General features: G+C 40.4%; 1 protein-coding gene across 1 annotated transcript in view; it reads right to left on the bottom strand.

The window, feature by feature from the left end:
• Positions 1 to 10,554: 10,554 nt before the first annotated feature.
• GTF2B (general transcription factor IIB) overlaps positions 10,555 to 24,748 on the bottom strand; it is a 32,942-nt gene continuing 18,748 nt past the window's right edge. Inside the window, exons 3-7 of the mRNA XM_025872133.2 lie at positions 21,167 to 21,300; positions 16,352 to 16,498; positions 16,089 to 16,218; positions 13,420 to 13,701; positions 10,555 to 11,063 (exon numbers count right to left, since the gene is read on the bottom strand). Coding sequence (XP_025727918.1) covers positions 10,930 to 11,063; positions 13,420 to 13,701; positions 16,089 to 16,218; positions 16,352 to 16,498; positions 21,167 to 21,300 — 827 coding nt within the window. The 3' untranslated portion in view covers positions 10,555 to 10,929. The remainder of the gene's footprint in view (positions 11,064 to 13,419; positions 13,702 to 16,088; positions 16,219 to 16,351; positions 16,499 to 21,166; positions 21,301 to 24,748) is intronic.

The following is a 24,748-nucleotide window of genomic DNA, read 5'->3' as shown; positions in this document are numbered from 1 at the left end:
TATCTTGGTGTTTTGTTTGGTTTTGTTCAGATTCCACATATAATTGAGATCATACAGCATTCGTCTTTCTCTGACTTAAATTTCACTTAGCACAATGCCCTCAATGTCCATCCCTGTTATCACAAATGGCAAATAATATGGCTGAATAATATTCCGTTATGTATGTGTGTATATTCCATTGTACATATTTTTTTCTTTATCCATTCATCCATTGATGGACACCGAAGTTGTTTCCATATATTGGCTATTATAAATAGTGCTGAAATAACCATGGAATGCAGATATCTTTTCGAGTTCATATTTTTGTTTTCTTCAGATAAATATCCAGAAGTGGAATTGCTGGATTATATGGTAATCCCATTTTTAATTTTTTGAAGAACCTCCATACTGTTTTCCAGAGTGGCTGCACCAGTTTGTATTCCCACCAATAGTGCACGAAGCCTCCCTTTTCTCCACATCTTTGCCAACACTTGTTATTCGTCTTTTCCACAGTTACCATTCTAATAGACGGAAGGTGATATGTCATTGTGGTTTTGATTTGCATCTCCCTGATGATGAATGATGTTGAGCATTTTTTTTCACGTATCTGGTGGCCATCTGTTTGTCTTCTTTAGAAAAAATGTCTATTCGGGTCCTCTGCCCATTTTTTAATTGAGTTGTTTGAGTTTGTTATATGTTTTAGATATTAATGCCTTATCAGATATATAGTTTGCAAATATTTTCTCCTGTTTAGTAGGTTGCCTTTTTGTTGACGTGTTTCCTTTGCTATTCAGAGCTTGTAGTTTGGTGTAATCTCCACTTGTTTATTTTTGCTTTCGTTGCCTTTGCTTTTGGTGTCAAATCCAAAAAAATCATTGCCCAGACCAATGTCAAGGAGCTCACCATCTATGTTTTCTTTTTAGGGGCTTTATGGTTTCAGGTCTTACATTCAAGTTTTTATAATCCATGTTGAGTTAATTTTTGTGTATGTTGTAAGACAGTGATCTAGTTTCATTTTTGCCTGTGACTGTCCAGTTTTCCCAACACCATTTACTGAAGAAACTATCCTTTCCCCATTGTATGTTCTTGGCTCCTTTGTCATAAATTGACATATACGCATGCATTTATTTCTGGGCTCTCTATTCTGTTCCATTGATCTTTGTGTCTGTTTTTATGCCCAAACCATACTGTTTTGATTACTGTAGCTTTGTAATACAGCTTGAAATCGGGGAGTGTGATGCCTTCAACTTTGTTCTTTCTCAAGATTGCTTCAGTTTCAATCTTTTGTGGTTCCAAACAAATTTTAGCATTGTTTGTTCTATTTCTGTGAACAGCCAATTTTAAAGGAAAACTTAAGATTCAAAGAACTTTCTTCACAGCTAAATTTTATGCTATCAAAAGTATAAAAAAAGAAAATTGCTCCTTTGTCCAAATGGGGAGTATTCAGCCTAATTATATGTTGCATGACCAGCATTAGAAGTGAAGGTCTGATGTTTATTTATTCAAAAAATATTTATTGATCCCCTATTACTGGTCACCAGGTATTAGTACCAACTAGAAAGACAATGTCACTGCCTCCATAGAGCATACAATCCAGTAGGGGTACATGTAAGTCACTCGGCAATGACAGTATAGTGTGATCAAGCCTCCTCTAGGGGGAGGTCGAGATGTTCTAGGAGTACCTCAGAAATCCAGACTGGGGAGTCAGTGAAGACTTCCCAGAGGTCTTGGGACATAGCCCGATACCTGGGTAGTAGTGAGCTAAGGGAGGAGGGGGCCAGGAAGTGTTCTAAGTGAGGGAGATATATTTGAGATTGCCCACAGATGAAAGAACATGGCACTTCTTTTTTTTTTTTTTAAGATTTTATTTATTTATTTGAGAGAGAGAGAGAGAGATCACAAGCAGGGGGGGAGGGGCAGAGGGAGAAGCAGACCTCCTGCTGAGCAGGGAGTCCAATGAGGGGCTCGATCCCAGGACCCTAGGATCATGACCTGAGCCGAAGGCAGACGCTTAACTGACTGAGCCGCCCAGGCGCCTGAGCATGGCACTTCTGAGGAGATGAAACTTGACTGTAGCTGGAGTGTATGAATAAACTGCAATGGAATAGGCAAGTACAGATGAGGAATGAAAAGGTCCTATGCCCAGGACTTGTACACACCACACCGAAAGGATGATTTATTGCAAGAGCAGATCTAATTTTTGTGGGGCCAGAAGTGTATACACTTCTGGGGCCCTCTTTAAGAAATCCCTGATTTGTATTTATGGCTACAAAAGTTAAGTTCAGAACCTTGAAAGAGGCCTGTGCCCGTGCACCTCAAGTTTCATTAGCTTCCTGATAAACGGTCTCTGCCTCAGAGCCACTGAAGCGTCTTCGGCTGGCAGAGATGTGATTAGATTTGCCACGTAGAGAATGGATCAGAGGGGGCCAGAATGAAGGCAGGAGCGCCGGGTGGGAGCCGCCTCAGCAATTGTGGGAGGTGATAAAGGCCTAACATAGGCTGTGGTCGTTAGGAGAGAGAAAAGTGGATGAACAAGCACCATTTGGGGGTCGAGACAAAGAACTGGGACCGACTACATGTGGCCCATAAGGACTGTGTACCAGCCACATCCCAGGCATATCTCCCCACCAACGGGATTTCCACTTAGGCTCCAAAAGCCTTTTCCAAGTAAAAAAGGCTTTTTTTTTTTCCCATTTGTGCCCTGCTCTTTCCACACACGTGGAACGAGGGTTTCCTCCTCTCTGAGGCCCGTGGGCTCCACCCTCATCTTTGTCTTGCATGTCTCATTGGATCCGTGCACAACAGCTTTGTCCACCACTTGAATCTTGTACCTCCAGACAATAAATGGTCTGCTTGGCTCTCTACAAAGACATTTAGAATAATACCCCACAGTCAGGAGCGATTGAGATCCAACCTAAGAACCGTAGTTGATGTGATCTGCAGCTGGGCTCCAGCCCAACAAGGGTGTCCCTCTGACAAGCCCCCAAGAATCACCGCTTGTTCAAGCTTCATCCTTCCTCATCTAGGGAACTTCCACACACATGCTGTCATTTAAGACTGAGAAGCATTTTGAAAATCAGCACATGGAGGTGGCAAGAGACCTGGGACGAGCCATCATTTTGCTACCTCCTAGTAGTGTGACCTTGGACGTGTGATTTTACCTCACTAGTGATAGGTGAACATTTCACCCCAATGTTCTCATCTGTTCAATGAAGGAGTTAGAGTTGCTCATTCATTTTTAACCTTCCCTTTCAAGCGTAATCTTCAGTGTTACTTCAACACATAAGATAAGCAGAGCAGAAGCAGGGTGGAGGCCCAGTTTGGGCACAACAGGGGCCTGGGCTTTAGCCCCACCACCACATTTTGGCTGCGACTTTGAGTCTATGATTACTGTCTTCTATCTGCATATTAGAGATAGTGGGTATTCAGTAATGGTTTTATTATTTTTTTAGTAACATTTTTAAAAGGCATTTTAATGGTCCTCTAATAGCATGGACATCAAACCATGGAGGTCTGGGGCTTCTATGGGAGACCTCAGAAGTGGCTCCAGCATGTGAAGATCACCCTCACGTTAATATATTAGAACAGTGAGAGGGGCTGATTGCATAGCAGGTAAGATTTGTTGGCCGCAGCAGTGTGGGAGGGGGTTGAAAGTTCTGGGTCCTTCATTTGGCTTTCTCGTGTCTCATAGCCATAGAGCTAGAAGGAACCACAGAAGGAGTAAGAACATTCCAGAGAAACCTCTGACAGAGCAACCAAGTCTCTGCTTAAGTACCTTCAGTGAAGTATTCAACACGACTGACATGTCTTCATCTGGGAGTTTCATGTAACTCTCCCGTCCTAGACCTGTCTTTTGGAACAATGTAGAACAAACTAGCCTTTCCAACACCTTTAGGAGCATCAGACCCAGTTCTTTTGTGGTTTTGTCACCTATATCGATTTAAAACAAAATATTTCTTGGCAGAATCTTAAATTCAACATACCGTCACTGCTACCTTTTCTCCTGCTTTTGTTAAGTATCTCGCATACCAGTGATCTTCCTTCTTTCTCAGATGTCTGAAAGCATTTATCATTTCCAATAACGGCTGTGCCAGCCACAGGCTGTTGCAGTTCACAGAGAGGGCATGAGAAGTGTTCACAGAAGAGGGCACAGAAGATACTGTGCAGGGGAAAAGCAAAGCTCTGTGGTCACCTTTTCCCTCTTCCTCCTTCACTCTGTGTGAGTTTCAGCCTCCCAAGATGGCAGTTAGAAGTCCCCCCAGCTAGAGAGAGGCCAGTGGGCATGAGGAATGGAGGTTTATGTTTGCGAGGCCTGCTGCGCCTCTGTGGCCTGGAATGGCACTTGTGTGGTGACACCTTGCAATTTTGAGATCCTGATGAAAGGAGTGTGTCTGCGGAAATATCTGGGAGGGGGAGAGTGAGGAGGTGTTTAGGGGGCCAGGGAATCTGTTGGTAGCCCCACAATTGGCAGATGAGATTAAAACTCCAGCAACAGGAAAAGTCAGGGCCATTGACAATTGGAAATATTGGCATGGGGCACAGAGAGGCCTCCTGGCTGGATTAGGACCAGATGGGTAATAGGCTGACCCCCTCAGCTGTTCATCTTGATAATTAAAGTAAATCTTGCACCTGTGATAGAAAATTAGCTCAGAAACCAAAGACAACCATGGGTAAAGTGCATTTGTTGGTTTGAACACAAGGGCTTACTATCAAGAGGCATCTAGTTTAGGAAGCATTTAGTTCAGAGGAAGAGCTACAGAGCAGTTTCTAGCTATTAACTCCTTGTCACCTGAGCTGATATAAAAATAATTCAGAAACTCACTCTGAAGAGCTTTCCCCCAAAAGCCAGATACGGGTATTGCATTGAATGATTTTGTTGATTTAGTAACTGAACAGAATTGTATTTGAAAGCTACAACTAAAGTCAGCCCTGAGGCAGACTCCTGGAAAATAAGCCTCAGCAGCATAGTTTAATAGCAAACAGCACTGAATTGTGTAACCAAGAGTCCGGAGTTAGTCCTATGTCTCCTGCTAAGGAAACTTGGACAGGTCTTCTGGTTTCTCCAGGCTTCTCTAATCTATAAAATGGGGAAATTGGACTAGAGTGTTTGAACTCGGATTCCATGAAACTTACATGGATTAAATCCTTGAACTTGTAGTGATAGCAGAGATTGACGATTAAAGTGGCTTCCAGAGAGTCTTCGTTTTAAATACCGGGATGGAAGGGACCACATTAACTAAGATTTCAACTGTTTCAAGGTGCTAGCATGAAAAGGTCGGACCCATTTTATCTTCACAGAAATTGCCTTGTGTTTCTAATATTCCTAATTTGCTAAAATGTAGGCCCACCCAGAAGTTGGCTTCGATTTCTTAGTGTGATCAGCTCTCAACAAGGTGGGTGTCCCCCGGTGTACGGGGAGATTTTCCACACCTCAAAAGATAAGTAAAACCATGTACAATCACTGGTTTAGAATGTGTCAGATCCCTTTCACTGGTTAGAAAGACCTGGCCATGATTTAATTTCTAAGTGTTAGCCATTTTACCATATGAAGATCAAGTTGTTGCACTCGAACAATCCACAACATGAGTGGATCAGCCAGCGATAAACCTCTATTTGTAACAGCCTTGAAGCAGATGGACAAATAAGGAATAGGTCCCGTTGAGGTGGAGAATACTAGGCGGGGCAGAGGCCAAAATGTGGAATTGCTGGGGATTGTCCCCCTTCCCTAAGTGAAAACGTTCCAGTCGTCAGATTAAATGACTCCCCCAAAGGGTCACTAACAATACATGGATTCCAAACACACCTATCTGCATCGAGAACACCCATACTCAGAGGCTGGTGCTGGGGGGGGGGGGGGGGGGGGAAGAGAGCTACTACTTTACCTTTTGACTTGGCATTTTTCCGTCAATATCTGAAATGGAGTTAAACCAATTAAAGCATGTGTGACACAGGGAGAATTTTTAAAAACTAGAATTTTATTTAAGAGATACTTACCAGAATGTAGACTCCATTCCCCAAACATACCTTCTGCCCCTAGATTAATCTTTTAAAATCAGTTCTGCTGATCCAAGTTTTTTAAATGTATAGACCACAGTGCTATGTACTTCCCTCTCAGGACTGCCTTTGCTGCATCCCAAAGATTTTGAACAGTTGTCTTTTCATTTTCATTGGTTTCCATGAATTTTTTAATTCTTCTTTAATTTCCTGGTTGACCCATTCATTCTTTAGTAAGATGCTCTTTAGCCTCCATGTATTTGAGTTCTTTCCGACTTTCCTCTTGTGGTTGAGTTCTAGTTTCAAAGCATTGTGGTCTGAAAATATGCAGGGAATGATCCCAGTCTTTTGATACTGGTGGAGACCTGATTTGTGACCTAGGATGTGATCAATTCTGGAGAATGTTCCATGGGCACTAGAGAGGAATGTGTATTCCGTTGCTTTGGGATGGAATGTTCTGAATATATCTGTGAAGTCTATCTGGTCCAGTGTGTCATTCAAAGTCCTTATTTCCTTGCTGATCTTCTGCTTAGGTGATATCTGTCCATCTCAGTGAGAGGGGTGTTAAAGTCCCCTACTATTACTGTATTGTTATTGATGTGTTTCTTTGCTTTTGTTATTAATTGGCTTATATAATTGGCTGCTTCCATGTTAGGGGCATAAATATTTACAATTGTTAGATCTTCTTGTTGGACAGAACTTTAAGTATGATATATGTCCTTCCTCAACTCTTATTAGTCTGTGGTTTAAAATCTAATTTGTCTAATACAGGATTGCCACCCCAGCTTTCTTTGGATGTCCATTAGCATGGTAAATGGCTTTCCACCCCCTCACTTTAAATCAGGAGGTGTCTTTGGGTCTAAACTGAGTCTCTTGCAGACAGCATATCGAAGGGTCTTGCTTTTTTATCCAATCTGATATCCTGGGTCTGTTGATTGGGGAATTTAGCCCATTTACATTCAGGATTTAACTATTGAAAGATAGGAATTTAGTGCCATTGTATTGCCTGTAAGGTGACTGTTACTGTATATTGTCTCTGTTCCTTTCTGGTCTATGTTACTTTTGGGCTCTCTCTTTGCTTTAGAGGACCCTTTTCAATATTTCTTGTAGGGCTGGTTTGGTGATCACAAATTTTTTTAGTTTCTGTTTCTCCTGGGAGCTTTTTATATGATCTCACTGATATGTGGAATTTAAGAAACAAGGCAGAGGATCATAGGGGAAGAGAGGAAAAAATGAAACAAGATGAAACCAAAGAGGGAGACAAACCGTAAGAGACTCATAATCTCAGGAAACAAACTGAGTGTTGCTGAAGGGGGGGGTAGGGGGATGGGGAGGCTGGGTGATAGACATTGGGGAGGGTAAGTGTTGTGGTGAGTGCTGTTGTGTAAGACTGATGAATCACAGACCTATACCCCTGAAACAAATAATACATTATATGTTAATAGAAAAAAAAGTTTATATTCTTAAAAAAAAAATGTACAGAATGATAGGAAAAAAAAAAATAAACCGGAATGGTGACAACCTAAGTGGCAAGGGCTAGGGTTTTTATCCCCCTTTATGCTTATCTCCATTTTTCTAGTTATTGAATACATTTGTGTAAGCAGGAAAATGAAAATACTAAACAAATCTTACTACTATACCTGGACTGCAACTGTATTTTATTTTATTGTTAATAACCATACATCATTAGTTTTTGATGTAGTGTTCCATGATTATTTGCATATAACACCCTGTGCTCCATTCAGTACGTGCCCTCTTTAATACACACCATCAGGTTAACTCCTCCCCCCACCCCCCTCCCCTCTAGCACCCTCAGTTTGTTTCTCAGAGTCCATAGTCTCTCATGGTTCGTCTCCCCCTCCGATTTCCCCCCTTCATTTTTCCCTTCCATTTTTTTTTTAACATATAATGTATTGTTTCAGAGCTACAGGTCTGTGATTCATCAGTCTTACACAATTCACAGCGCTCACCATAGCACATACCCTCCCCAATGTCTATCACCCAGCCACCCCATCTGTCCCACCCCTAACCACTCAGCAACCCTCAGTTTGTTTCCTGAGATTAAGAATTCCTCATATCAGTGGGGTCATGTGATACATGTCTTTCTCTGATTGACTTATTTCACTCAGCATAATACCCTCCAGTCCTATCCACGTCATTGCAAATGGCAAGATTTCAGTTTTTTTTGATGGTTGCGTAGTATTCCATTGTATATATATACACCACATCTTCTTTATCCATTCATCTGTTGATGGACATCTTGGCTCTTTCCACAGTTTGGCTATTGTGGACATTGCTGCTATAAACATTGGGGTGCATGTACCCCTTCGGATCACTACATTTGTATCTTTGGGGTAAATACCCAGTAGTGCAATTGCTGGGTTGTCGGGTAGCTCTATTTTCAACTTTGTGAGGAACCTCCATACTGTTTTCCAGAGTGGTTGCACCAGCTTGCATTCCCACCAACAGTGTAGGAGGGTTCCCCTTTCTCCGAATCCCTGCCAACCTGTTTCCTAACTTGTTAATTTTAGCCTTTCTGACTGGTGTGAGGTGGTACCTCATTGAGGTTTTGATTTGGATTTCCCTGATGCCGAGCGATGTTGAGCACTTGATTTCATGTGTCTGTTGGCCATTTGGAGGTCATCCTTGGAAAAATGTTCATGTCTTCTGCCCATTTCTTGGATTATTCTTTGGGTGTTGAGTTTGGTAAATTCTTTATAGATTTTGGATACTAGCCCTTTATCTGATACGTCATTTGCAAATATCTTCTCCCATTCTCTTGGTTGTCTTTTGGTTTTGTTGATTGTTTCTTTGTGCAAAAGCTTTTTATCTTGATAAAGTCTCAAGAGTTCATTTTTACCCTTGCTTCGCTCGCCTTTGGCGATGTTTCCAGGAAGAAGTTGTTGCGGCTGAGGTCAAAGTTTGCAGCCTGTGTTCTCAAGGATTTTGATGGATTCCTGTCACACATTTAGGTCTTTCAACCATTTTGAGTCTATTTTTGTGTGTGGTGTAAGGAAATGGTCCAGTTTCATTCTTCTGCATGTGGCTGTCCAATTTTCGCAACACCATTTGTTGAAGAGACTTTTTTCCATTGGACATTCTTTCCTGCTTTGTCGAAGATTAGTTGACCATAGAGTTGAGGGTCCATTTCTGGGCTATTCTGTTCCATTGATCTATGTGTCTGTTTTTGTGCTAGGACTATAACATACTCTCTTGATGACAGCTTTGTAGTAGAGCTTGGAGTCCGCAGCATGTATTGACTTTTGAGAATAGCAAAAATAACTACTTTAAGATCTAGCTAACTGGTTGCAGCTTGCAGAGAAAAGTCTTTAGTGGGTGGGAAGTTCTGTGGTCAATCACTAGAAACTGGGGGGTCAGAGGAGAGGACCGCTGCCCTCAGTCCATGCTTGGAAAGATGGAGAGGTGTGGTGCACCCCAAAGATGGGGGTGCCCGTGAGGGAGGCACTGACCAGCCTAAGATTCCTTTTATTTTTAATTTTTTTTTAAGATTTTATTTATTTGAGAGAATGAGATAGAGAGCATGAGAGGGGGGAGGGTCCAAGGGAGAAGCAGACTCCCTGCTGAGCAGGGAGTCCGATGCGGGACTCGATCCCGGGACTCCAGGATCATGACCTGAGCTGAAGGCAGCCGCCCAACCAACTGGGCCACTCAGGCGCCCAAGAGTCCTCCTTCTTCCTGGGTTTCGTTCTGGGTGGGATGGATTCTGCCTGGAGTCATCACTACTGTTCTTTTATTTCTCTGGTGTTCTCCCCCAGGTTTGAGTAGTACCGTTGTGTCCTACATTTTGTGCAAAGGAGAAATACCATCTCTCTTCACGGTCCAGTAGCCATCCCCCCTTCCGTGGTCAATAGAAATGAAAGTCTGATCTTCTAAAGTCCCTTTTTGGACCAGAGTGTGAATCTGTCTACTAGACTGCAATAGGAGATGTACTTCTAATCTAGTGCTAACCTCTTGACAGATGTGTAAGAAAGAACTGGGACACCTGCTTTAAGGCAGTGCACTTTACCCTGTAAGGTGATGTTTAGCACGGATTCAAGGCCCCTCACAACTACCTCATTGGTAAAATGGCAAAATTCTGTTGGTTTTTACCTTCAGTGCCTACCAGTTAAGACCCTAAATTGATGTTCCTTATCTAAGAGTGATAGGCAAAACACCTACACCTCCCAATCACCTATGGGGGAGCTGTACTTATTAAAAAAATTCCTGGACATTCCTAGGCCTAATCTATTTTAAATATTCTTTACCCTATGAGTATCTTAGTAAATAAAAATAATTGCAGATAATGCAGGTTCTAGAAAATTGTTAACATCCAAAAATTGCAATCTGCTAATTATTTACCAGCATCATCTTCTCTGCTCCATAAGCTCATTGTTATATCTCTTCAGTCAATGCCTTTCAAGGTCCAGTTCATTACTTCTGGCTTTTCAATATAAATATATATATTTTAGTAAATTGCACGCACCCTCTTTGATGTTCTTGGTGTCAACAGTGGCTCCCAAAGCCTAACTTTGTTATATAAACAAAACAAAACCATATACATGGAAAGAAACAGAAAACAAGGACCTCTATCAGCTTTATTAGCTGCAATGATATGCATTATTTGTAATATAAATTACATATAACATGTAATTATAACAAAAACTTTAGTTTTGAAAAACATTTTATTCAAGAATTACATAATTTCAAATATCTTCCAAAATACAGCTTCCTAGATTGCTACAAAAGAAAGCAAATTCGGTAAGAAATTTAAATCATTAAATATGTTTCACTAGTATATACATACAGAATGCCAAGCAATTAATATTTAGCCCTGGAATGCGTACCATGTCTTTTGTTTTTCCTTATTAAAGAGAGGCTCAATCCAGCACTTGGTACAGGCTATGTACAACAGGCCAAGTTCAGTGTTCAGAAGAGTTTGACATTAGCTGCCTCAATTTACAGCTGTGGTAGTTTGTCCACAGGGGTGTCAAATTTGAAGTCTGTAGGAAACAGATCTGGGGCTCGAGGATAGATTAGCCTGTAGGACTGTCTGATTGTAACATCAGCAACACCAGCAATATCTCCAATTTCTAAAAGACAAAAATCAAAAATTAATTACAACTTCCATCCCATCTCCCTCTACAACCTGTGTTCCAATGTGTGAGATACGGTAGTATAAAATCCACAGTGAAAACCCCAGAGATGCTGCCTTTCAAACCCTAACAATGGAAATCCATACTAAGAGGTAGAAAGGAGGGCTACAGTTGGTAACAGTAATAATGGCAGTATCCCTATCACCTCAAAGGGCTGTCTCGGCCGTGTGAAGACTGCAGGACATGGGAACAGTGCTCAGGGCACAGCACTAGGAGTGAGACCTATTGTATCGGCCGTCGTGTTTAGAATTGACTGCTTCTCCTTCACAGTAAATCTTTCTGAGGATCATGGAAGTAATGTATGAATACTTTCTTATAAAGAAACTCACGGGGCGCCTGGGTGGCTCAGATGGTTAAGCGTCTGCCTTCAGCTCAGGTCATGATCCCAGGGTCATGGGATCAAGCCCCACATCGGGCTCCTGGCTCAGTGAGGAGCCTGCTTCTCCCTCTGCCTCTCTCCCTGCTCATGCTTTCTCTCTCTGTATCTCTAATGAATAAATAAAATAAAAAAAAAAAAACAACTCACTTTATTATTTCCGTGTTTAAAAGTTCCCCTGCAACACCTCTAGTTAATTCTGTTCTTTTGTTAAAAGGTTCTTTTGGAATCATACGTTAAAGACTGACCTAACAGCCTCTTTTTTCTACTTAGTACATCAAACATTATACATCTGCTTAAGACAGATGTACATTCTAACATCATGTGAATGTTTTGACTATTACAGACACATAACACTGAGCATTGAAAGTTCACGTATTTCTAGTCTATTACGGAACCCTAGGAGTAGATCCACTTTTACCCTTCAGGGTCACTGTCACCTTTTTCCTTTTTATTAAAAGTCCAAAGGATGCTACTTGACAATTATTTGGTCATAAATACTTAATCAAAATGGATTTTTAAAACACAGGCTTTAATGCAAACTCATTTTACCACCTTTTCACAGTTCAAATCCTAAGGTTTTATGGATTTTCAGTGTGGATGCCTGCCATCCATGTGCAATGAGCTAGTCTTAAATGTCGTCTGTGTGTAGGACGTCCTAATGCTGTCGTGTTTGCTATCTGTCTTCTAGACATGGAGACCGGTGACTCTCAACTGGCTGCCGGCAAGGGAAGAAAAGGGCCTTACATCTCCAAAAACCCCAAAAACTTCATGTAAAACACAAACAGCAGAAAGTGCCAAGATAAACACTTCTGTGTTGATTAGAATAAACTTTACAACTGGGAATAAAGGTAAGGATACTGCTTAGTGTCAACTTCTCAATTTTACCAGAAGACTCAAAATTTCCTTAAAAAATATGAGTGGAGGCCAAAAGGAATGGATAATGGCACGTTTAAGTAACTAATGGTTGGCTTCTTCTATATAATTTATTACTTTTATTAATAGAACAATGTGCGGCCTAAGCAGAGGTGAACAGGCTGCTCTTACGAGGGTATTAACAGTCAGTGCAGCTAGTCCTCTCACTGCCTCACTTCTGAATTTAGAATTGACTGCTTCTTTTTATTTATAGATCTTTTTGAGGATCACAGAAGTAATTAATGAACAAATGCTTGTAAAGAAATTCACTTAGCGCTTCCTTCTGTTCAAAAGTTCCCCTACGGCAGTAAACTCAAAAATGGCTGTAGAAGGATGAGACTTCTGTCAGCGTCTTCATTAAGAAACTGAGTAACGTTTGAAAGGCGAAAGAAAACGGGCTCCACAGAACGTTATAACCTGACGGTCAGCAGGAATTTCTGATGAGCCCAGCTGTAGGAAGCCATGCCAGGAAGCAGGGAAACCAGTGTGGCCCCCACCTCTCAAGATTTAAAAAGCTAAGTTTTGAGGGGGAAAGAAGGACTATTCAAAATAACGTTTCAGGGTGACAAAAATAACTTCTAGAAATGAAAAATGTACAAACTAAAATACTTAATTTGAATGGGAAAAGTGTGTCCATACACAGTTATGCCTCCATTTTTATTTATGAATCACTTAAAATACAGTATTTTGCTTCGAAGTTTTGATTTTGTTTTGATTCCAAGAAATTTTTTTTTTTTTTTAAGACTTATTTATTTGAGAGAGAACTCGAGCAGAGGGAAAGAGAAAATCTCAAGCAGACTGCCCACCAAGCGTGGAGGCCGACACGGGGCTCGATCTCACGACCCCAAGATCATGATCTTAGTCACCCAGGTGCCCTGATGAAGAAACTATCTCTTAAATGTGGGTTCAGATATTTACCTGCTTTATACTTAAAATGGAAATACAATTACATACCACAGCCTTCACGATTTCATCACTACTCCTCCTGAGAAAGAATCCTACCTTTTTGGGTCCTCTTCTCAGCTGATGCCTGTGAAGCCATGTAAATGGCCGCCGCCGCCACAGAGATAGGGCTCCGTCCAGGAACCAAGTCCAGTTCCACAGCTTTACGGGCTATATGTGTAGCTGCCATCTGTACTTGTTTAGGGAGACAGAGGTTGGAACAAAACCTGGACATGAAGTCCCCAGTTGTAATCAAATCCACACTGGTTTCTAAAGCCTTCAAAATAAGTTTGAAACATCTACCAATTTCTTTCTTAGAAATTCGTGACACGGCACATATTTCTGAAAGAAGAAAAAAGATAAATCCACATAAGTCATACGGTTCATTTAAGAATATATCATTTCTGATTATAAAATACATTCTAATTGCAAAAACGCAATCATGCCTTAAACAGCCTGATTAAAAAATGGGTAGAGGATCTGAATAGACATTTTTCCAAAGACAACATACAGATGGCCAACAGGCACATGTTGGAGAGGGAAAAGGATGTGAGAAACAAAAACCCTCATGCACTGCTGGTGGGAATGTAAACTGGCGCAGCCACTATGGAAAAAAAGATGGAGGTTCCTCAAAAAACTAAGAATACAAATACTGTATGATCCAGCTATTCCACTTCTGGGTATTTATACAAAGAATATAAAGACACGGATTCAGAAAGATTTATGCATCCCTATGTTCAGTGCAGCATTATTTACAACAGCCAAGATATGGAAACAATCTAAACGTCATTGATGGATGGATGGATGAAGAGGTGGTATATCAATACAGTGGATACTATTAAGCCATAAAAAAGAATGAAATTTCATCATTTGCAACAACATGCACGGACCTTGAGGGTATTATGCTAAGTGATATAAGACAGAGAAAGACAAATACCACATGATTTTACTTGTATGTGGAATCTAAAAACCAAAACAAACGAATGAACAAATAAAAACAAACTCATGGACACAGAGAACACACTGGTGGTTATGAGAGGGGAAAGGAGTTAGGGCGTAGGCAAAATGAGTGAAGGAGTCAGCTGTATGGTGATGGATGGTAACCAGACTTTTAGTTATTACTTTGTAGTATAAAACAGATGTCAAATTACAGTTGACCCCTGAACTCAGGGGTCAGGGGATGCCCACTCCCAGCACAAAAATCCATGTATAACTTTTTACTCCCCCAAAACTTTTTTAACTACCAATAGCGTACTGTTGACTGAAAGCCTTAGTGGTAACAGTCAACATCTATTTTGTATATGTATCATATACTGTATTTTTACAAGAAAGCTAGAGACAATGTTAAAATCATAAGAGAAACTACTTACAGTAGTACTACACTATGTCAAAAAAATCTGCATGTAAGTAGATGCATGCAGTTCAAATTCATGTTGTTCAAGGGTCAAATGTATTAATACTGTGTACCCCAAACTCACCTATGGCGTATATGGATATATATGTTATATGACATACTAATTACCTCAATAAAGAACAAATCATGCCTTATAAATGAATCTTTAATCCTCTCAGTGATACTTCCCATAGAGCTAATTTAAAATTTCTCAGTTATTTTAAAAAGATATTTATTTTTAGAGAGAGAGTGTGCGTGAGCAGGGGGAGGTGCAGGGGAGATGGGGAGGGAGAGAGACTCTCAAGCAGACTCTACCTTGAGCACAGAGCCCGGTGCGGGGCTTGATCGATTTCATGACCCTGAGATCATGACCTGAGCCAAAACCAAGAGTCGATGCTTAATTGACTGAGCCATCCAGGCGCTCTGTTAATCCCTCTGTTAATTTAAGTGTTTATCACACTTTAAAGAAGTCTTTTAGACAAGTTAAATGTAGGTTCTTATTATTTTAATATTAATTCCTTTTAAGTTTCAATTCAGACTAGTAAGTTACGCAAAGCTGAAGAATACTTCTCAAGCATATGCATGTGTAATCCCTGTGCTTATAGGCTATAACAAAATGAGATCAAATATTTGACCCTGTTATTCTAAAAATTAAACTACCAAACACTTTCAGAACAAATTTAAGAAAAGTCTTAGTTTTAGCTGCAGTAACCAAAAAGATGATGAGGATAAAAGCCACGGCCTTGTTGTAAAATATTCACTGACGCACGAAAGGTAACGGAAGTCTTAAGCTGGAGTGAACCTGGCAGTGGAAGAGTAAAGACCACAGCGGCAGTGTGAACAGCTCACCTATTTATCATGACTGCAAACTGGACAGAAAATACTAGTTCTCTCAAAGTCTCTAACTCGAGTGTGAAAGTGCAAACTGTATAACAAGAGACAAATGTCGCTGATTTTTTCTAAGGCTTGACTCCTTCACCTGCAGAGACCTGTGCTAGGAGTGGAAATGGTTTTCCATGCATGAAGTGTACACACTTAACTAGTAAGGAAGGCATCCTCTGGCTTATGATGCCAGGCCTCAAAGCCCCCAAAATAGAGTCAGTTCAAAAGATCTCATGAGCAAAGAACACGGAGCTTACGTGGGCTAAAGTGACATCACATGGGAAAATAGCCTGAAAAGAACATGGTTAAGATTACAGAATGAATTTCTGTCAAGGAACAAAAAAAAGAGGCATTTGGAAATGATACTAAGATGGATTACAGTATGTAACCAGGAAAGCATGACAGCTACGTAGTGTCAAAGCTGCTTGACTTTGGTCTGCAACTAAACACTTACCTTTGAATGTCCTAGGAACCCCTTCTTGTCTACAGGCGATATAGAGACAAGCGGAAGCTATGGCATCATTAGCTCTGCCCTTCAGGCTCTTCTGTTCATACACTTGCTTGAATAAATTATTTGTTCGATCCTTCAAAGCAAAGAAACTAAGTTTAATTAACTCTAGGCCATTTAATTAGTTGCAATATCAAAATTTCATGTGTTCATTAAATTATGCTAAGTCAATGCCAGAATTCGCTTAAAGGAGACAGACAAGAACTTACAACTATATTTCGAGGGAGGTTGATTCTGTCTGCCATAGTAGTGATTTCTTTGAAAGCATTCATCATTGCTCGATCAGAACTACTCATTGTTCTCCGATTTTGGTACTTAGAATTGCCAAATTCGTCAAAACTTGCAGCTCCTGTACCCTATAAAACAAAGTTTTACAACTTTATGCAAAATTTTTTTTTAAATCTGAATGAACAACATTTCTAAAAAAACAACTTATATGATCCGACTCCATAAGCCCAAGAAATCTACCCTGTGCCCTCTCCTTATTCCTCAGTAGAACAAGTACCAGACTGAGATGGTTTAAATGAATATCTGTGAGAGAACCCAATAATATAAACCATCACATTAATAGATCTAAGGAGAAAAATCAAAGGATCATCTCCAAAGGTGCTATAAAGGCAAGCAAACAAAACTCAAAAGCCATTTTTTGATATAAACTCGCAAAACACTACAAATGGGTACTTCAAGTTAGAAAATCATTCTCCCAGGCCCAAAGCCAGCACAATGATTCATGAAGAAGAAAGGCATACCCTGTGTTATTGCGCTTCACTTTACTGCACTTTGCAGAGACTGTATTTTTGTACTGTTGTTAACAAATTGAAGGTTTATGGCAACCCTACGTTGAGCAAGTCTACTAGTGCCATTTTTCCAACAGCATTTGCTCACTTCAGGTTTCTGTCACGTGTTAGTAATTCTTGCAACGTTTCAAACTTATTTCTGATGGTGATCTGTGAGCAGGGATCTTTGATGTTACTGTTATAATTGTTTTGGGGCTCCATGAAGTGCATACTTAGAAGACGGCAAGCTTAATAAATTGTGCTCTCTGACTGCTCCCCTGAGCCGCTGTTCCCCCATCTCTCTCCCTCTCCTTGGGTCTGTTTCCTGAGACTCAACAATATTGAAATTAGGCCAATTAATAACCCTATAAGGGCTTCTCTCTGTTGGAGTCAAAGGAATAGTCACATACTTCTCACTTTAAATCAAAAGCTAGAAATGATTAAGCTTAGTAAAGGAAGGCATGTCAGAAGCTGAGACAGGATGAAAGCTAGGCCTCTTGTGCCAAACACAGCCATGTTGTGAATGCCAAGGAGAAGTTCTTGAAGGAAATTAAAGTGCTACTCCAGTGAACACGCAAATGATAAGAAAGTGAAACAGCCTTCTTGCTGATACGGAGAAAGTGTTAGTGGCCTGGATGGAAGACCAAACCAGCCACCACATTCCCTTAAGCCAGAGCAAGGCCCTAACTCTCTTCAATTCTGTGAAGGCTCAGAGACATGAGGAAGCCCCAGGAGAGGAGTAGCAAAGGTTGGTTCCTGAGGTTGAAGGAAAGAAGCTCTCTCTATAACATAAAGCACAAGGTGAAGCAGCCAGTGCTGACACAGAAGCTACAGCAAGTTCTCCAGAAGATCTAGCTATGAGAATTCACGAAGGTGGTACACTCAATAACAGATTTTCAATGTAGATGCAACAGCCTTCTTTTGGAAGAACATGCCATCTAGGACTTCCTGAGCTAGAGAGGAGAGAGAGGTAATGCCTGGCTTCAAAGCTTCAACAGCCTGTCTCTGTTGTTAGGGGCTAATGCAGCTGCTGACTTGAAGTTGAAGCCAATGTTCAGGTACCATTCTGAAAATCCTAGGGCCCATAAGAATTATGCTATCTATTTTGCCTGTGCTCTAGAAATGAAACAACAAAGCCTGGATGACAGCACATCTGCTTATAACATGGTTTACTAAGTATTTTAAGTCCCCTGTTGAGAACTACTGCTCAGAAAAAAAGATTGCTTTCAAAATATGACTGCTCATTGACAATGCATCTGGTCATCCAGGAGCTCTGAGATGGAGCTGAACAATGGGATTACTGTTGTTCTCATGCCTGCTAACACAACATCCAAATCCATCCTGCAGCCCATAGATCAAAGAGTCATTTCAACTCTCAAGTCTTATTTAGTATACACATTTCATAAGGCTACAGGTGCCACAGATAGTGTTTCCTCTGATGGCCCTGGACAGAGTACACTGAAGAACTGGAAAGGATTCACCATTCTAGATGCCATTAAGAACATCCATGATTCATGGGAAGAGGTCACAATATCAACATGAACAGGAGGAGTCTGGAAGAAGTTAATTCCAGCCCTCCTGGGTGACCTGGAGCAGGACTCCAGTGGAGGCAGGAACTGCAGAGGCGGTGGAAACAGCAAGAGGACTAGAAGCAGCAGGGGAGCCTGAACATCTGACTGGACGGCTGTGATCTCATGACTGAACTTTCACGGCTGAGGAGCTGCTTCTCATGGATGCACAAAGACAGTGGTGTCCTGAACTCAAATCTACTGCTGGTGAAGATGCTGTGAAGATGGTTGAAATGACAACAAAGGATTTGGAATATTAACTAAACTTAGGTGACAAAGCAGTGGCAGGGTTTGAGAGGACCGACTCCAATACTGAGAGAAGTTCTGCTGTGGGTAAAACACTATGGAACACATGCTACACAGAAATCGCATGTGAAAAGAGGAGGCAATCGATGGGGCAAACTTCATTATTTTAAGAAACTGCCAGAGCCACCTACCATTCAGCAACCATCACATCGAAGCAAGATCCTCCACCAGCAAAAAAATCATAATTCGCTGGAAGCTCAGATGATGGTTAGCATTTTTTAGCAATAAAGTATTTTTAAATTAAGGTATATGTATTTTTTTAAACATAATGCTACTGCACACTTAATAGTGTAAATAAGACTTTTATATGTACTGGGAAACTAAAAAAAGGCATTTGACTCCCTCTATTGTGATATTTGCTTTACTGTGATGGATTGGAACCAAACCCGCACTATCTCTGAGGTACGCCTGTACTAGGAAAACTGACCAATATAATGTAATTATAATTACATAATGTACCTAGATAACAATTATATCAACTATACTGGTGTAATTATTTTAAAATTAGGCAGAAGAGCAAGAGAGGGGGGGCGCCCAGCTGGTGCAGTCAGTAGAGCACGTAGCTCTTGACCTTGGGGCTGTGAGTTCAAGCCCCACGTGTGGCGTGGAGTTTACTTAAAATAAAAAACATTAAAAATTAAAAATAAAATAAGGCAAGAGAAAAATGAGAAGTACTAATTTGGGAAGGAAGTGATTATTTGCAGATAGTATTTTTGAACACCTAGAATACTCAAAATCACTGTAAAACTGCTATAAATCATAGAATTCATTAGAGGCAAGGTCAAAATTAAACAAATCAATAGCCTTCATATGTATAGCCAGTTATAAGGCAATGAAAGAAAAATACTCCAATTGCAAAACAACAAAGAAGGTAAGTATCTAGGAATCAACTTAAACATGCAAGACCTTTATGAAGAAAACCTCTCTAGAAGGACACATATGACTTAAGGAAATGGAAAGGCATACTATGTTTTTGGACAGATTTATCAGGAAGAAGTCAATCTTCCCTAAGTCAATTTGCAAATCTAACCAAAACCTCGCTGAAAATGACTTTTTTTTTTTTTTTAAACAAAGTGATCCATCCTAATCTTTAAATGGAAAAGACAAGTGAAGAAAATGCTGAGAAAGCAGAGCAGGGAGGAACTAAAGCTACTAGATACTAACAGTATGGTATGACATCTGACTGCCGGAGCCAGGACACAGAAAGGATAGAAAGTCCGGAAACAGTCCCAAATACATACAAAAATCTAGCATATGACAAATATAGCATCTTAAAAAACTCTCTTTTGCCATGTAGGGTAAACAACTGTCAAAGGATACAGGAGGAAACTAGCGATAGTGGTTACTGGTTTCTGACAAGGAAAGGGGGTTGCAGTGGGAACTGAGTTTGGGGGTCTAGGGTAAAGAAAATTGTGTTCTTTTTACATTTGTGTTTGAGTCATGTACTTCCTTTTGAAAAAATTAAACATTAAAAAAAGTCACAGTGTCAATTTGTGGCAATCTGAGATTTTAAAATGTCCTCAGTATACTTTTTCCCCAAGCCTGTAAAGCTAAAGTAAATGTAGAAATCACCCAAAGATATTTCTGAATATAATACTACAACTTTAACCTAGCCTACACTATGTTTTTCAAATTTTATACATACTTTATAGAGCATGAAAAAACAATTAATGACCTGCTTTTTCATAATATTTTCTTGAAAATAGACTGCAGCAGTATACAGTAAGTCCTGAAATTGCATCCCTCGCTTAGTTCTTTGGAATATTGCCACCACTCCTTCCAATTCAGATAAAAGAGCAAAGAAGAGCCAGGTTGCCAGACAAATTATACTGCTGCTTTACCTAACAGCAGCAGCTACCATTTACTGAACACACACCACATGTGTGTTATAAATACTTTACCTACATTCCCATGTAACCCTCAAAATTTCTATGAAGTACTCTTAGTCTCACTGATGATGAATGTGAAGCTTACATACGTCACTTAGGTTAAGTCAGAAATCGACCAATATTAGAAAACAGGCTATACCGAGCTACAGTTTATCTTAGGTAATGTAGGGGGGGGAGGGGAAGAAAAGACTTTCTTTTCTTTCATTCATATCAATATGAACTCAAAGAATTTTTGTGCAAAATGGGCTTCACGGGAAACAAGGGCCTGAGATATAAAGACTCTGTAATCATGACCTGTTGCTCTCCCCTTTAAGGTGGAAGAAATGTGTAAGGGAACAATCATTCACAATAGTATTACTGGTTAAATCTTATTCTCAGGTCAGAATTCCTCATGGGGGCAGTGATGGATACTTTTGCAAAGTTCCCAAACTCCCAGGTCTTTGGTCAGTCCACACTTTATGTTTCCTGCAGAGAGGATCTATTACCTTGCCAATCATGGTAGACAAATCTCCATCACTCAGAAGAGGATTCTGGGAGTCTCCAACTCGGGATGGATCTTTTGTTGCTTTATCATTGCTGAAAGTTCTCCATTCAGACCCCACATCGATAACCCGGTCACCTAAGAATATAAACACAAACAGAAATCTAAATGGTCTTGTCAAGACAGGATTTACTGAACACTGTGTAATACCCAACTCAGCCCTTATTCCTACGAAATCTCAACATGGACATCTAGGCTCCAGCGCAAGTATTACGTCTCAGACATCTGGCCTGAAGCATTCCTTTAACGACTGTGCCAGTCCGATAATAACCCTCTTTATTTATTTTTAAAGATTTTATTTATTTATTTGAGAGACAGAGTGAGAGACAGGTCAAGAACGGGGGTGGGGAGGGTAGAGGGAGAAGCAGACTCCCTCCCGCTGAGCAGGGAGCCCGATGCGGGGCTCGATCCCAGGACCCTGGGATCATGACCTGAGCCGAAGGCAGACGCTTAACCGACTGAGCCGCCCAGGCGCCCCCAATAATAACCCTCTTTGAACATTATGCTATGATTAGTCATATTCTAACTCTTGGAAGAAAAAGAATTAGTCAAAATAAAGACAAATGGCAAAATAAAGCTATTCATATGTGATGCAAAGATAAAATAATATGATTCAGAACAAAAATTTGCAAGAGGCAAGAAAAAAAAAACAGAAAACACTGCTCACAATGGTATTAATGCACACAGTTTCACATAAGAAGTTATTTTCATGGGAAACGCTTTGCAGAGAACTAGGCCTAAACTTATGTTTTAGTTAACTATTGGACAAAAAAATATTTTTTGGCCAAAGAATTTATACAGAGAGTAAAATGTTAAGCCTAGAGCCAGTGAGAACAAAGCCAGGCAGGGAAACTTTTCTTTTTAAGCAAAGAGCCAGTGGCAAAATAGGTCCTGACAAAAAAAGCACCTATGAACAGATCTGGTTGATTACTGCTCTGGATGGGGGTGCTCAGTGGCTAGTAACGTCTCCACAGTGACAAGGGTCACCCCTGAACACCTGCATACGCTGTCATTGTGTGAACATTCTCTTTTAATCCTCACAGCCTCGTAAAGATAGGTACCACTTTCCTGCCACTTTGGAAATAAAATTAATTGGCTAAGATCACCCAACTAGAACTGAAATGTGCCTCAGAACCCAAAACCTGCTGTTCCCTACTGCATCTCTAAAGCCTGAGCTTTTCCACCAAAGTGTGATAAAACTGAAAGCAGGAACCAGCCCATTTGCATTGTTGCCTGAACAGAAAGGAGAAAGAAATGCAAGAAATTAGTTACCTCAGCAATTAAAAGACATTCTGGTACTGACAGTCATGAACATAATGGTTATGAGCGTGGGCTCTACTACTGGCCACTTAGCCTTGGATGAATTATGTCATTTCTCAACTTTCAATTTCCCCAACAACCGTACAATTTAAAGACTATAAAGATTAAATAAATGAATACAGGTACATTGCAGGTAAAGTGATTAAAAAGTTCAAAGTGAGTGCTTGATATTAGCTATTGGCTGCTATGAAAATGAAAATAAGAGGACAGATATTCTGACATTTCACTCCTTTTGGTGAGGGGAATAAGGAGAGGCACCAGTTATAAAACATTTGTCTCCACATCAGACTTTGAAAGTAGCAGAGGAGGCACCTGGGTGGCTCAGATGGTAAAGCGTCTGCCTTCGGCTCAGGTTCCTGGGATCGAGTCCCGCATCAGGGTCCCTGCTCCTTGGGAGCCTGCTTCTCCCTCTGCCTCTCTCACTCTGTCTCTCATGAATAAATAAATAAAATCTTTAAAAAAAAAAAAAAAGTAGCAGAGTACTCTGCTACAGGTATTTGATCAGAGGGGCAGCAAAGAGAAAAGAAGGAAGGAAATTATGTAGACTCTGCTAAGTCTTCTGAACTATTTTCTATGTAGTTAATTAAAATGCTTATACTCCAAATATAATAATCATAATCTAATCCTAGTGTTATATTTAAGAAAGCAGGTAAATGTGCAATGGAATCATTCAACCCTGATGGTTTTGGAATACTTTTTCTTTGAACACTCCAATCACTTGGGAGTAACCAGACATCACTTGGACTATCAAGTGTTCCTGTCACAAGGGAACTGAGAGGTAGGGTCCCCATGTGCCATACCTGTATGTAGTAAGAATGGCCAAGGAAGGCAAAAGCAGGGAGATCAGTTTATGACGCAACTTCAGTAGATGAGAAGTTGAGCAGGTGGCCCAAAATAAGGACAGAAAGGTTAAATGGATAGGACCGTCATGATGGATTACTCTGCTTCCTCCTCATAAAAACAAACATCACTAAACTTGGGAAGCAATTCTAAGATTTTTAAAACTTATCTGAAAGTAACAAAACCTATAATTATAGACTGAAGTCTTACTGCAATATTAACTAAACAAGGCTCTTGTCTCAAGGAGACCACTCTAAAGAGACTGATTTTTCTTCCTTTTTATAAAAGAATAATAATGCTTGCTTACCAATATATATATTAATATAAATATATAAGCAAAAAAAATTACCTGTATTCTCAACACCAGAGAAAACCACTGTTAATATTTTGGTATATATATTTTCTGCCTCCCCACCCCCCGCTTTTTAAAGATTTTATTTATTTATTGGAGAGAGAGCGCGCAAAAGGGGGTAGGGTCAGAGGGAGAGCAGACTCCCCACTGAGCAGGGAGCCTGATGTGGGACTCGATCCTGGGACTCTGGGATCATGACCTGAGCTGAAGGCAGTTGCTTAACCAAATGAGCCACGCAGGTGCCCTATTTTCTGCCTTTTTAATTCATGTGTAGGTTTTTTCCTAAAATTAAATCATATTGTGCCTATTCCATGAAAAGCTCTATTCACATATGTATCATAAACAAAACAAGATTTTTAAACAGTTTGGCCCCTTTAATAGCATCCACCAATTAAAGTGATACTCTGATGTCTCCATGTACTATGTTTTCTTTTTTTTTTTTTTAGGATTTTTTAGTTTATTTGAGAAAGTGAAAAGAGCAAGAGAGAGCAAGTAGGGGGGTGCTGCAAAGGGAGAGGGAGAAGCAGACTCCCCACTGAGCAGGGAGCCCAGAACCCTGGGATCATGACCTGAGCTGAAGGCATATGCTTAACTGACTGAGCCACCCAGACCCCTGTTTTCATTTTTTAAAAAAAAGATTTTATTTATTTATTTTAAAGAGAGAGAAGGCACATATAAGTTGGGAGAGAGGTAGGGGGAGAAGGAAAGGGGCAGAGTTGGGAGGGAGAGAGAGAATCTCAGACAGACTCCCTGCTGAGCTGGAGCCAGATGCAGTGGATCCCACAATCCTGAGATCATGATGTGAGCTGAAATCAAGAGTCAGATGCTTAACTGACTGAGCCACCCAGGTGCCCCATGCACTATGTTTTCGAAGGGAAAAATGTGAATCTAACTTTCCTAGTCAGAGAACATGCGCAAAACAAAAAACTACTATGGCCTTCATATTTGGAGTTACTTGCTAAATTCTAAGTTCAAAAAAAAAATCAAATGTCATCATTAATTTGTAATATTTTA

The sequence above is a fragment of the Callorhinus ursinus genome, unplaced genomic scaffold (genome assembly GCF_003265705.2).
Source record: "Callorhinus ursinus isolate GAN/ISIS: 27379988/994484 unplaced genomic scaffold, GSC_fseal_2.0 scaffold9, whole genome shotgun sequence".
Taxonomy (NCBI): domain Eukaryota; kingdom Metazoa; phylum Chordata; class Mammalia; order Carnivora; family Otariidae; genus Callorhinus; species Callorhinus ursinus.
Note: the sequence above shows the minus strand (reverse complement) of the source record. Positions and strands in the feature narration are given on the sequence as shown.